The 14866-nt window shown below is 42.4% G+C and overlaps 1 protein-coding gene across 3 annotated transcripts in view; it reads left to right on the forward strand.

The window, feature by feature from the left end:
• rnf111 (ring finger protein 111) overlaps window positions 1–14866 on the forward strand; it is a 44021-nt gene that overhangs the window by 24949 nt on the left and 4206 nt on the right. For 2 of the 3 annotated variants that reach the window (XM_080729659.1, XM_080729660.1), the window contains exons 6-15: window positions 224–375; window positions 1524–1748; window positions 4157–4415; window positions 7496–7868; window positions 9011–9136; window positions 9881–9989; window positions 11644–11724; window positions 12436–12531; window positions 12828–12920; window positions 13410–13513. In XM_080729659.1, the coding sequence (XP_080585785.1) occupies window positions 224–375; window positions 1524–1748; window positions 4157–4415; window positions 7496–7868; window positions 9011–9136; window positions 9881–9989; window positions 11644–11724; window positions 12436–12531; window positions 12828–12920; window positions 13410–13513 (1618 nt within the window). The remainder of the gene's footprint in view (window positions 1–223; window positions 376–1523; window positions 1749–4156; window positions 4416–7495; window positions 7869–9010; window positions 9137–9880; window positions 9990–11643; window positions 11725–12435; window positions 12532–12827; window positions 12921–13409; window positions 13514–14866) is intronic. The other variant, XM_080729661.1, reaches the window with a different exon arrangement.

Here is a 14866-nt window from a genome sequence, read left to right on the forward strand (position 1 = left end):
AAATGCCTCAAATCATGAATGTAGTGTCCGCTTGCTGTTACAGTCAGAAGTAAACATGGCACCCTTTACACATTGGTCTATTATAGCACCACCAGGAGGCCACAATAACATACCTGACCTGGCGGAGACCTGTGCTCGGAAGAGCACTGCTTCTAGTTTTCTTTCTTTTCTGAGATTTGTCACATTTGAATGCCAACTTTCTATGTTTGATCTCATTGACCAGATGATAGCAGGAGAAGTCTGTCCAGTGCAGCTGGAGGCAGCGGGGGTACGGCCATGCCCCGCCTGCCCTCCTGCTGCCAGCAGCACTCTCCATGCGGTGGCCCCTCGCCCGCTCACCTGTCCCTGAGCCACTCACACTCCAGCTGCTTGCAGGTAAGGCAATCGTTTTCCCAGCGATTATTCTGTCCGTTACCTTTTCCATTTAATTGAATAATTGAACCTTGATATATTTATTGTGTTTTTTGGAGCGGTGTGAAGCACAGCTCCGCTATGAACAGCAATGTGTGTCCAGTGTCCCACAACAATGTGTGTCCAGTGTCCCACAACTATCCGGTTGAGTTTGAACTGTTTTCGCCATCTAGTGGCAGAAGAAATTACCTCTGGGAACTCAGATTGAGTTTGAACAGGATCTGCGCATGTGCAACTTTACCACACACACACACACACACACACACACACACACACACACACACACACACACACATACACACCCGTGATAGCCGCTAGAGTGGAGGCTCACGAAGCATGCACCGTAGCGAGCCACGGGCAATCAAGAATTGACACGTATGTCAATATATAAATTGGTGAAAAAAAAGTCAGGGACTATTCTATTCTCTTCCCCCTGCCACGGGAGGTTAATGTTGTCAATCTGTGGGTCAAGACCCGCAGAGAGGTCCCCAAAATATGTATACCCCCCAGATGACAGTGAAGTCACAATTTTAAGACTTAAAGGAGTAGTTCACCCCCAAAATGACTTTTTTCAAATTGATTACTCATGCCATGGACACTTGAGTTCAATTATATATATATATATATATATTTACCTGGAACTGCTCAAATTCACCGCTCCACTTCGAACCGAGGTTTGATTTTTGTATATGACGTCGGTGTGAAAAACAAAAACAAATTGATTGATTAAATCAGTGGATCTCAACAATTATTTTGTGGTGTTTATAGATGACATTTATAAAGTGACAATTCCAAGACCCTTTTAAAACTAAACTGGCCAAACTGTCAAATATTAACTAAGCAAGAGGCGAACATTGTGAAAATAGTCGATTTACAAGCTCACAACGTCTCGCAAACGCAAGGCGTTGTGAGCATGTAGATCTGCTATTTTCGCAATATTTATCTGTGGAACCGAGTCACATTAAATGTAATACCTACAATTCCAAGTGCTTGTCAGGGTGGGGGTCCCCAGTTCATATATGTTTATTTTGGGGGTCACGGCCTAAAAAGGTTTGAGAACCCCTGGATTAAATGGATTAGTTTGATGAACCGCTGCACCCTTCACTTGGCAGGCGTCATCCTCCCAGCAGACCAGTGGCTCCCAGCACAGCCACGGCCACGGCAGCGCTCACCACTTCCTCCACCACCTGCACCACCCGACCCCGCAGCCCGCAGGCACCGCCATCCCCTTCCCAGAGCCCAGCTGCCCCGTGGAGCGGCCCACCGCTCTGCCTGCTGCTGGGGTCAGCAGCAGCAGCAACGCTGGTGGCGGCGGCACGGCTCAGTACCATGACCAGGTATATGTCCACACTACGGCTTCAACCGTCCATTATTATTATTATCCTGTCCATTACCGTTTAAGGCAGTGGTTTAAACCTATGGGTCGGGACCCCCAGGGGGGTCCCCACATTATTTTGAGGGGTCCCCATATGATTAACTTAATGTGCAACATTGTTTTCTCTCTCAACAGTAAACAAACCAACATATGCACATTTCTAAAGTGACAATTTGAGGACTTTTAAGACCCTAAAATACATCTAAAATAAAATAAATTAAACAGTGGCCATTTTGTCAAATATTAGAGGCAGAAATTGTGAAATTAGCCGATCTACATGTTCGAGTTTTTTTTCACTCGGAACGGAATATTCTATTCCAAATGATCCGGAATGGAATATTCTATTCCAATTGAGGTATTTACATGAGCATTTGTATTCTGAATGAGCAGACATTCTGAATACAAGTGGAATATACCTGTCCATGTAAACGCAGCCATTGTGTTGCATTGCGACGAGTTGTGAGATTGTCGATAACTTAGTGTAGTGAGAGTCAGGGAAACATAATATTTTATGAATGATGATGACCAATGTCCTTGTGTGAGAATGTATGGGGAAAATAATACCAATATTGCTCCCTTGTATTTCTGGTGGACCTCCAGATTGACATACTGTACAAGCAGCGGTATTACAAAAGAGAGGTATTACATTATGGTTGAACAATGAACATGGTTATTGTTTTCTTCCCCCTTTAAATTAAGGATTTGTGGTTCATTGAAGATGAATTTCTAAATGTCCTTTTTTTTCTGAAATCATAAGACTGTGTTCCTGAATGATACTAATCAAACACAGTCTAATTCAGACAAGTCTATGTCAAAGTCTTTATGTTTTCTACACAGCAGAAAGGAGACTACTGTAGCAGTGCTACACCCCATACACTGGTATATTGTAGGTGATTAAAAGGCTTAGAACAAACCTCCAGCGGGCTTATATCGGCAAATCGCTACGATTTTAACATAAAGGTTTCATAGGCTATTGTTAGAAGCCTTCCCTGAAGCTAAATGTGCCTCTGAATAATTCAAATTGTGCTAATTGTTCAGGGCAGGATTGTGTTATTTACCATCAAAGCCTGACGGTGAATCAGGCTTGTTAAGTCGGGGCCTCAGGGTCTCTATCTGAGGTTCTGGTTAGCAGCATTCTGAGCCTCCTGACCCTTCTGTCTTCATCTCAGTGCACTGGATCCTCAATAATGGATGGCATCCCAAAATGGGTCACCAAGAAGTGGTTTACATGTTGGAGGCATTGAGTTAAAATTCCTCAGCCTTTGATCAGGGGTGACTTTCCGAAAATCAACCTCAGCTTTGGTAGGCCTCAGTAGGTAGACTGCCTAAATGAGGGAAAGAGATCATGTTTTATGTATCGGTAAAAAAAGGGGGAGAGTCCTAGTCAACTCTGCCTGGAGATGTGTCGGTGGCTAATCTTGCATACTACTACACCGATCAGTGTCATATTCCGTGTGCTCGCTGACATCTCTCGTTTGTTTGTTTTTTATTCATAATTTAAGGCGCAATCGTCCCTCCAGGCTATGGGTGTGTCCGGCTACTAACTAGCCTGTATTATACTTGGTTGTACAATGGTGGTGAGCAAAAATAGACAACCTACCAGATCACAACGCGTCGCATCCCGACACATTGTGAGCTTGCCTTGTAGATCGTCTATTTTCGCTATTTAAAAAATACATGTGTTCCCTGTAATCGTGTTATTGAATTTAAGTAATATGTCCTACCGTCTATATAATCTATAATTTTATAATTTATAATAATTATAATTCCCCACATTGTTCTGGTTATAGACAACATTTGGCAGCATGCTGTTGTTATGGGAACGTGTAACTACAGAAATCATATGGCATTAGTAGAGTCGTAACTCAGGTCAGTTTTTACTAAGAACAGAGGGTTTACATCAGGGGTCTTCAACAGGGGGTCCGGGACCCCTAAGGGGTCCTCAGAGTTACTACAGGTGGGCTGCCAAAATCTTTTGTGATAGGATAATTATTTTAAATGAACAACTTGAACCCTCACATCCCTATTCTGAGGAGAAATTTAGCCAAAAATAGCAGATCTACAAGCTGCAAGGCGTTGAGAACTTGTAGATCGGCTATTTTTGGCAAATAGGTTAGGTGTAGTGGTTAAGTGGTTAAATGTCTGAAAAAACACATTAACACAAATCCAACATAGACTGATGACAGTGCTGTCTATGAAATCCGTGAAAATCTGCTTCACAATTTTATACAATACGTACTGGGGGTCCCTTCTTTATCTCCCTCTCAGCTAAGGGGTCCTTGGCCTGAAAACGTTGAAGACCCCTGTTACGTGGTTCATTGGTGGTCCGTGCAGCATGCCCCTCCTCATCCTGTGTTGTTCTCTCTACAGCAGACCCTGCCAGTGGACCTGAGCAGTAGCAGCGTGCGGAGCGGTGGGAACAACGGTTCCGGGGGCTTCCACACCAGCACGTCGGCCTTCGACCCCTGCTGCCCCGGCTCCAACTCCCGGCCCCCCACCTACGTGTCCCAGCAGGCCACGCCCGGGCCCAGCCAGCCTGCCGTGGTGGACTCCTTCAGTTCATCCATGGTGGCTCAGCCCCAGCCCCAGCCCCCGCTGTCCTCCTGTAGACATTACATGCACCCCTCCTGTGAGTTCAGTAAGCCTTCAGGCCTGTCAACATTTATTACATTGCTGTTGTCGGGCAGAAACCTCTTTATCTCTTAAAACGTAACTTTTCCTAAATTGGCGCCCTAATTGATCATACTACAGCGTCACACAAAAGACAAAAGTAGCATGTCCAGAAGCTCAAAATGTGGCACTAAGCGACACGTTTTGACAGCGTGATTGCAATTATTTGAGAATTATCTTTTTGCATAATCATCAGAATCTTATCTAACCTGACTGCGCCAGATGATGGCAGCAGTGCGTATGCCTGGCTGCATACTGCTCTGCTTACCATCATCTGGGATCGCTCGGGCAGACCCGATGTAAGGGGCGGGCCATTTTTTCAAATTCTTTAGCAGGTGATTGGATGGGGCCGTCTCTCTATCACAGTCTGGGAGTGCCAACTCCAACCACTCATATTGGCCTGTCTGCATGACGTTACACCCAGAATCCGCCTCCTGGGTTTCCACGTGGTCTGCAATCAGACTCTATTGGCTCAGAGCTGCTCAGAGCCCGCCCGTAGCTGCCGCTGATTCGTCCGGCCCGGGACTTTACGAGTGTTATCAACTCCCCCCGAGAGATCTCAGATGGTAAAGTAGGGCGGTACGCACTACTGCCACCATCTGGTGCAGTCAGGTTAAATCTTATCCTTTCATCTGTATAAATTCAGCTGTTGAAAGATGCAATGCCAGGCGTTGTGAGCTTGTACATCAGCCATTTCCACAATTTCTAATCAAATTTGAAAGTATAAGATTATTAAATATGGCTTATTTTCGTGTACGACATGTATTGTATTATTTATTAGTGTGGTTGCCCTAACAGGACAACCACACTATAGTACTTATCCGACTTTCTTCTTCCATCCATATTTCTGGATAAACATTATTTTGCTGCACCGCTACTCCCACAGTTTGGTGGCACGCACATCTTTTATTTATACGTTCCAATGTCAACGTATGTCAAATGCCAAACACAATTAAACGGTAATCATTTTATTTTATTATTTGTATGATCATTGGTCAACTAAAATGTCATGAGCTTGAAACTTTGAGCTTGTCAATCTGTTACTTTTGCTATTTTTGAATTTGAATCCTGAAAAGGATTAAAAAAGGAACAGTTCTGGTGGAAAAAAAGAAAGAAAGGGGTTTCCACCCGACAGCGACGATATACAGTATGAGAAATCATCACCACTAGTATGATTTTATTTTTGTGTGGCATAGAAATATCTAGCCTTCTATTTGAAAAAAAGAAAACTAAAACTAAAAAAAAAAAGTATTTATTTGCACAGCCTGTCATCAAATGATTTATATAAGTGCAACCCGTGCTTGCAAAATTATGCAGACCGCTGCACTCCTGAAACCTTGTGCTAATAGTAATTAAGAGAGCCTGATGTTTAATGTGCCAAGTGCTGTGGGATCGGTACAAAGTAGGAGCAGTTAATTGCTCATTGTCCTCAGAACAGCTGTGTTTGGAGTGGTGTGAAGCAGTGTACTGAGGGTCTCTGGTGGGGGTGTTCATGTTGGTAAGAACATTTGTGGACACAGTACTGTATATACATTCAATGATTTTTTTTTTATATCAATGCATTACTGTATTGTAATTTAGATAGGCCTGAACACATTATGACGCAATATTTTATGCTTTAAATATAAAAAATCACACCCGTGTGAACTGAGCGGTGGTTCCCCCCCCCCCCCCCCCGTGTGTGTGTGTGTGTGTGTGTGTGTGTGTGTGTGTGTGTGTGTGTGTGTGTGTGTGTGTGTGTGTGTGGGGCCTGGCCTGAACAACAGCGCCCCTCCCTTAACATGTGTGGTCAGAAAAGGTACTACACCACAGGCTTGAGGCTACATACAGACCCACATACAAACAAACAAACATACCTACACACACGGCCACGCTATGGAGACGGTGTGACCACCGCTCAAAAATAGCAGATATACAAGCTCACAGCGCGGCACCGAGTGCCGCGCTGCGAGCTTGTAGATCTGCTATTTTTGAAAAATCGTGAAAATTAGAATTTTGACCCGATTCTATAAGTGTCTTTTGAATCCTTCTAAGATTTTTGGAAAAAACCTATGTTTCTATGTCAGCAATCTGGCCAGCCATCGTCAAAGAAAAGGTCCTTTTCACTTAACTGGAGCTCAGTTAGTCTGTTCTTGAGAGACTACTATGTCAGTGGTGCTCAAACCTTTTCATGTGAAGGACCCCCAAAATGATATTTATTTGGCCACGGACCCCCATTTCAAAATATCTAGTTCCAGGGACCACCCAGAAGCAAAATATTGAGTTACAAACGTTCGCTTTGAAAATACATATTCAAAGATTTGCACATATTTTCATGACTTTTTCAAAAATAGCAGATCTACAAGCTCGCAGCGCGGCACTCGGTGCCGCGCTGTGAGCTTGTATATCTGCTATTTTTCACTGGTTAAAGCATTCAATAATTTTAGGCCTAAATGGGTTAAAACAAATCATCAACGGCCTGGGTGGTATTTCCAGTATGGTCCTACAAGAAGCCGACCTGTAACATAACATAAAAAACAAAAGAGGCATACCGCACACAATGCATACCATACTCATGCAGATAACAGGAAGTACAGCGAGATGGCCCGTCTTGATTTTCTATTGTTTGTCTGTCTTGGATGGAATGTTGCCGGAGACCAACTGCTTCCATAATGATTGATTGATTACTTTATTTTCATGTCCTGCACACAGAGTGCCCAACCCTCATGGGTTTATAACGCACTATTTCAAGCTTACAGTATGTTTTACAATATAGTCATACATTCAGTTTTATACATTTTCAGAATTATACAGAGTATTTTGTCTTCTCTCCCAAGCTTGACAAATAAAATCGAACTCAATAAACGCTCCTTTGGCAAAACATATCTCAAGTTTTTCATAATCGTCAAAGTCAATGAAATCATCACAAATGGAAGACATCTTATTAACAAATACCTCTCTTATATCAACATATTTAGGACAATAAAACAAAAAGTGAACCTCATTTTCAATTTCACCATATTTGCTCTTTTCCTCTCCCATTTTTTGTCCCGACTCTAGACGGGCACCTAGCGCGCTCGCTGCACCATCAGCCTTCCTCTTCCTGTCCCCACTCCCACGGAAACCCTCCGCCTCAGCCCCCGCCCCAGCCCCCTCCACAGAGCGAGTACGTCATCCCCCACCCCGTCCACCCCTTCCACGCGCCCCTTCCCTCCCACCCCACGGGTCACGCCGTGCCCCCCGCGCCTCCCCCGCCCCTGCCCGCCCATCACCTCTCCAGCAGCAGTGCCCCCATGACGCAGCACCTTCCCACGGACCACCAGACGCTGCCGCATCACATGCCGGCCCTGGGGGCCTCCGTGCAGCGGCTCCATCAACACGAGATGCTGCAGAGGATGGAGGTCCAGAGGCGCAGGATGATGCAGCACCCCACGTGAGTACTGCCGTCGCCCCACCGGGGCCAGTCCCACCACATGGTGTTTAGAGGTTTTATTGTGACTGTCAGGTCGTTACTATGAAAATTAAAGCTTCTGTCTACCCGTCACGTCATGTCACACTCTTGGCCCTACTCTTATCTCCGCCACCATTGCCCCTAGCGATGCCAAACTTTACTCCTTGGATGGCAACTCACAACCTCCAGCCCTGATTTCTCACATGGCCCCCTTCTAGCACCACCATGAGGCCTAAAATCACACAAAGCGGTACACAGTATCTCTAAAGCAGGGGCGGGCAATAATCTTTTCCATGGGGCCACATGAACAACAGAAAATATTGTGGAGGGCCGGGCCAAAAGGCAGTGCTTCCCCGCAAGATGTGACCCCGCAAACTAAACACACAGCTTTACCTCCGACTTCAGTAAATAAATACTTAGCAGTCCAATTTCTGTTGAAAACACCGCATTCGGCATCAACTTTTCTTTTTTTAGCCACTTTAGCCATTGCATCCATATGTACGTGAATAAAAAACTTCTAAATAAAAGAAATGCAGCTTTAGTCTATGCACAAGGTAAAATTTGAAAATGTGTTTATTTTGTAATTTGCCATTAACCCTACAAGGGCCGGTCAGAGTGAACCGCACAATGCCCAGGTCTGCTCTAAAGTCATGTCATCAACATGGATCTGTCCCATTTCCCAGTTCCCTCCTGAATGGCTACGATTGCCTTCTAAAGTTTGTGTATGCGACCTGACGGTCGCTTATCTCCCGATTAGGGAGTCTTACTGGTTAGGTTTCTTTTTTATCTATTTATTTTTTAAAGTGGGTTTGCTTTTTCGTTATTTTTGCTTTAGTATTGTAATATAGGTTAATCAGGGGCGAGACTCAGACAAATTGTCAAAATGGCTCATAACGCATCGCAAGCTTTAAGGGCTCCTGCTACACAACTAAATGACTGTGTATGAAATATTGTCAAAGACTAAAACTAAGAACTTTTTATATATTTTTTTGTTGCAAAGCCTCGTTTTTTTTCCGTTATTTTTTTTCTTTTTTTGTTATTTTCTTCTCCTATGAGAGACCAGGATAAAATATTTGAAAAACCCCTACTGTTCTGTAATGATTTAACTGTGTTCTCCATTGCAGACGAGCGCATGAGCGCCCGCCACCACACCCCCACAGAATGCACCCCAACTACGGCCACGGACACCACATCCACGTGCCTCAGACCATGTCATCCCACCCTCGCCAGCCTGAGCAGAGGACAGCTTGGTCAGTATTACCACTTTCATTATTTCATTATCCTACTGTAAGTTAAGTCAAGTGTGTGTGTGTGTGTGTGTGTGTGTGTGTGTGTGTGTGTGTGTGTGTGTGTGTGTGTGTGTGTGTGTGTGTGTGTGTGTGTGTGTGTGTGTGTGTGTGTGTGTGTGTGTGTCATCAGTATCTCCATATTATGCCTATATATGGACACAAGCAGACAGACAGACAGAAAGATATGGTCATGAAGGGGACAAGGAGAGACAGATACAGAGGTCTCCATGTATGGGCATAAAAGGGACACAGGCAGAGAGATAGAGATATCCATATATGGTCTTAACCCTGAGGCCGATTTTAAACGCCTTCTAAAGCCTGACCCAAGTTTTCTGAAAAACTTCAAATAGTATTCAGAATTTCCAAACAAATGTTGCATACTGTACTTGTACTGTACTACACAAAAAGGTTTTCCATCCAGAATGGGTTAAAGGGACATAGCCAGACAGACCGGTATAACGGGTACTCTAACAGGTATTGGGGCATGCATTCCCAACTTACATCGCTCCTAAACTAAAACTAGTGTTGTTCCTAAATTTCTAAATAGTACATCTACAAGCTCACAACATGTCGAGATGTGACGTGTCGTGAGCTTTTAGATCATTTATTTTCACTTCACTGACATGACGTTCCCAAAATAGGACCTGTGGTACATGTAAGCTGTTCCTGTGATGACTGACAGGTCTGTGTGTTCTTCTTAAACAGGGAGCTGGGCATAGACGCTGTGGCACCGTACCCTTCAGGGCACCTGCACCCCCACCTACCCCACTACCATCCTCCCCCAAGACTGCACCACTTCCCCATCCCCTTCATGGTGAGACCAGTTCACAGCACACATGCATACATTAGCATAAATTAGAAAGTAAACTGTTTTTATTTGAAGTATGGCATAGATTAATTATGATAGTCCCCTATTTATACCATCGCTTATTTCAAGGATGGTTTGGTGAGTTGTATGAATAATGCATTGGGAATTAATTGAAGGCTCATCAAGCATTTCTGGTGCATACTCGACAAATCCAGAAGCCTTGAGACAGTCTGCATACATACTTTTGACAGTATACTGTATGAGCGCTAGTACTTTATTCAGGGTTTATAGTAGCCGTGTTAGAAATGCCCAAGGTGTGTTATAAAATCTGATCTCCTTCTAAACTGGAATTGTGTAAAGAGTGTAACATAATGACACTGCATTATGCAATATACGTTTCGTCATAAATGGTGTTGCTTTACAATGACTTTATAATTTAATACACACACAGAGATAATGTGACAACTTGCTGGATATGTAATATGTATAATGTAATATGTAAGATGTAATATCAAAATCACTGTATTTATACGTACATGTGCACACGCTAGCTCTCTCTTTCAGCAATTAAATCTTGTCCATACTAATCAAGTTAACCCTTGATCTGGGCATGTCTATGCTTGGAACATTTAATAGGATTTCAGTCCTTTTCTAAGAACTGTCTGGGCCATGTTTACCCTGGATCTATGTGAGAGATTCTTTGGCTGAAGGTTTCGAGTTAGAAAATGTCAGTTCATAACACTGTTTAAGTTGTTGGATGAAGCAGTGGACTGAAAGTGAAAAGCGAATCTGGGAGTTTTTCTTAGTCTTTGGATGAAGGCCTGTATCATACACATGCTCTTGTTAATACCTTTCGTTAATACTTTTCATTGGTTAAATATTTATAAAAATCCACAGACAGACTGAACCACTTTCACTTTGTGAGCTTGTAGATTGGCTATTTTTCGCTACCTTTGCCTGACACTGTAAGTACAGCAAGTTGAAACATAGATATGGAAGGTTTCCGCCCGTCAGTGATCTTTATGTCACGGATCATGCACGCCCATGCCTAGATCATAACCCATAACCCAAAACATGTTTTCCCATGGTATCAAATAATATGTCGTAAGTTTTCCAAGTGTTTTTCTATTTTATCAAACTGATATTGATACTGATATTTGACCCCTCTGATATTTGATGCCCCCTGACGTCATGTGGGTCTATCTTCATCATCAGAACCGCTCACTTCACACGGGTGTGATTGTTTTAAAATATCCAACCAATGTGCAGATGGACACAGATGCTTTCCATGCTTTAATGGGTTAACAGTTGAGGAATGAAAACAGGTATGTAAACTGCTGTTCAGCGAGGATGCACTCAGTCGTGGACACCTGCCGTACAGATTGTGGTGTTTGTCATTGTGAAGTATAACCTTGAGCTGCCTGTCATATTGTCCTCTTAAACACTCACCAAAACACAAACAAATCAAAGCCAGTGATGACATTTTGATCTGGAAAAAAGTATGGAACTTGGAGCTATACTGTATGTAAGTCAATCAACTGAATCTCAAATGTGATTGCTGATGTCATCCTAGGACATATTATTATTATATTATATGAACTTATTCCATTACAGCAGTTTGCAATGTATTTTTCATATACATGTATATCCTCCCTCACAGCACACTGGCATATCTGAAGTGACCTACCCACATATTCGGTACATCTCATCCAGAATGACTGGCTTTGGAAGAACTTACGAGGTAAGATTTCACTCAAAATATGTGAATTAAAATATTTACATTAAAATGCTATACAATTCAACATACACTAGAAGTGAAGTGTATAGCATTTTAATGTAAATATTTTAGTTCACAGATAGTGTAGTAGACCTATAGGCTGTGCCAGCCTTGCAAATTGACAATAGTGTGAACAGAAAGAGGACTGAGGATCACCAGAGCTGAAGTTGACCAGAAATAGAATCGAGTCCTCTTTCAAATGAGCTGACAATATGAGAACTCGTCCCTTTTCTGTTGATCCACTTCTTGGTAGACTTGAATGGGACTCGGTTTGTTTCGTTTTAAAGGATCAGAGAAAAGGGTCTGAATAGTGCAGGAACACAGACACTATACTAAATAGACCGGTAGTATATTAAGAAGAGAAGGTCATACATTTATTTATTAGCAGAACATCTCACACTTGTCTGTGGGTGATATTAATACAGACACACATACATGGACAGCCCTCTGGCCAGCACAGATGGCAGGCCATTTACAGTCACAGAAATGCAAAGATGTTGACTTGTGCCTTAGTTTAGACTGGAGGAAGTATTGTTTTTTAAACTGTGAAAAGCATCTATAGTATGCTGTTTGTTATATATGTCCGTCTGTTCTTTCTCTGCACAACAAAAGCAAGGTGAGAGAGAGAGCTGAGCTCACGGCTGTTTGTGTTGTTGTTCTCCTTTCATTATTCAGGATCTTCTGCATTTAGAGGAGAGATTGGGAACTGTGAATCGAGGAGCCTCTCAGGGAACCATAGAGAGGTGCACTTACCCACACAAGTACAAGAAGGTAAGAGCATGTCTGTGTGCATGTGTGGAGTGGATAGCTAACTGTTTATATACTGTAAGTGGATTATTATATGGCCATGGCATTTTATGGAGATTTTCAGATGTAGATAGATATATTTTGCATGTCTGTTAGTTGTTCTGGGACAGAGTGCACAGTGGACTTTTTGTGCTCGTTTCAAAAGACTGATGTGTTACCAGCATTTAGCAAACATATTATGTGGTACATTTTAGGGAAAGGTTCCATAGTTTTCCAAATGTATCTAAATAAGCAATCTAACACCCTGCTGCCCAATACAGAAGGTGTTGGAGACTGAGAGAGACATTGACGAACAGTTAACCCCTGAAGCATGGGCATCTATTGGAAAAAATATGCACGCAACCACAGAATCGGTGAGAAATAAATGAAAAAAATCAATTTGGAAACATGTCTCTGCTCACATATACAGTAGATGTTAGACTTGGGGGCCAGGGAATTTGGCTCTAATAGCATAACGTTTACCTCTATCCTTTAGAGATGACAGACAGAAGCTTGTTCTGTTGCCAGGACAAAATGGTCCATTCTCTCTGTCCATAAAGGAATACAACATGTTTATGTTCAATTGTGTGTTTCATACATTGTATTATAGACCATATTGTTTATTCATTCAAACATAGTGTTCTACTTATCGATAGATAGATAGATAGACAGATAGATATAGATACTGTAGATAGATAGATATAAACATATATATATGTTATATACATTATGTTCTATTATTATTCCCCCCATTAAGTAATGAGTGCTATGAGCAACAAATGAGACTGCTGACTGAGGCAACACATCTGTTTGATCACTGTGCCTGAAACGGTCCGTTTCTCCCATCTTTTTCTGATGTACAGAGAAAGCTTGGTAAGGAGGAGGAAGACGAGGGGATGGCGGATGAAGATACAGAGGAGAAATGTACCATCTGTCTGTCCATACTGGAGGAAGGGGAGGACGTCAGGTAAACCAGTGGTTCTCAAATGTATTTATTTAAAGGACCCCCAGTTTATTATGCATTTGGCCACAGACTCCTGATAGTGTACAAATGGAATGGTTACTAGTCCATTCAGTTCCATTTGTACACTCTCAGGCTTATGGAACTTTTAAGGGTCCCTTTGGTTCCTATTGCTATCAATTGTTTTAGCTGGGCAACCCTCTGGAAACCCCTCAAGGACCCCTGGTAAACGGCTCATCTCCCTGGCTTGTTTGCATGTTTTTCACTTGCCGTTGTTGTGTGCATGTGTGTTCAATTAACACTTGTTAGCGAATGCAGACGTGCTTGTATGTGAGGCGTGGTTGCTTTCTCACACTTGACAGATTTTGGAAGGACGAATGTATAGTGCTCAGCAGAAAGATCGAAAAAAGAAAGAAAGAAAACAGTTCCCCAGTGCCTAAAAATGACTGTCCTCAAGGGAAAGCTTTTGATATCCAACATTCTTTTAAAGGTTCCTGCCAATCATGTTTTAAGCTTTCACATTGAGAACAAAATTAAGTACGTTGTCTGGTTATAAATGATAAAACCTTGAAGAGATACTTGGCTATTTCGTGTCTACCTTTTTGGTATTTGCAGTGCAATTCATCCCCCCAGGCAAAATGGTACAGTACACAGTGTATAAAAGGTTATAACAATATCTCATCACTGATGGTACTAATGTTCCTACCCAGAAGTGGCAATGCATCAGCTGATTTGACCAGGACAACACTTATTAGGATTATTTTGACCATGATAAGTTTATCCTGAAAATGTGCTGCTTTCAGATTCAGTGCTAGGATTTTACTTTAAAGGGTCTCTCTTAACTTGGGACTAGCTTATTTGTCTGAGAGGTCTGCCAAATGCCAAAGCAATTGGTGCCATACCATTACAAGATTTAAAAACAACTGCAATAACCTTGAAATCATCTTTAAAACGATTAGTTAGCCGGTGGATTAACTTCAAAACAGATGCATTATACAGTATTCTTCGCTAAGTTTTGAAATGGCGCTCATTTTTTCTGGCAGAGGAGTGAGAAAGGCTTTGCAGTAATCTTAGCCTGTAAAAGCAAGCATTTTGTGTTTGCCTGAGCCCATTTGTAGAAATTGGCCTAGCTTAGCAATATTCTGAAACAATAGGAGTGCACTGTACAATTCTGAGTGTTAATTTAACACTGAGAGTGTACAAACAGAATCAAATAGACACATAAGGATCGATTTGGAGTTAAGCTGCAGTCCGAAACCTATTTGAATGAATTACATGTTATTTTAACCAATCTGTATGGTAGAGATATTAATACAATATCACTAGTATATATCATCTCTGTGAAACCTCCTATATCCC

The sequence above is a fragment of the Nannobrachium achirus genome, assembly GCF_963921795.1.
Source record: "Nannobrachium achirus genome assembly, chromosome: 7".
Classification (NCBI taxonomy): domain Eukaryota; kingdom Metazoa; phylum Chordata; class Actinopteri; order Myctophiformes; family Myctophidae; genus Nannobrachium; species Nannobrachium achirus.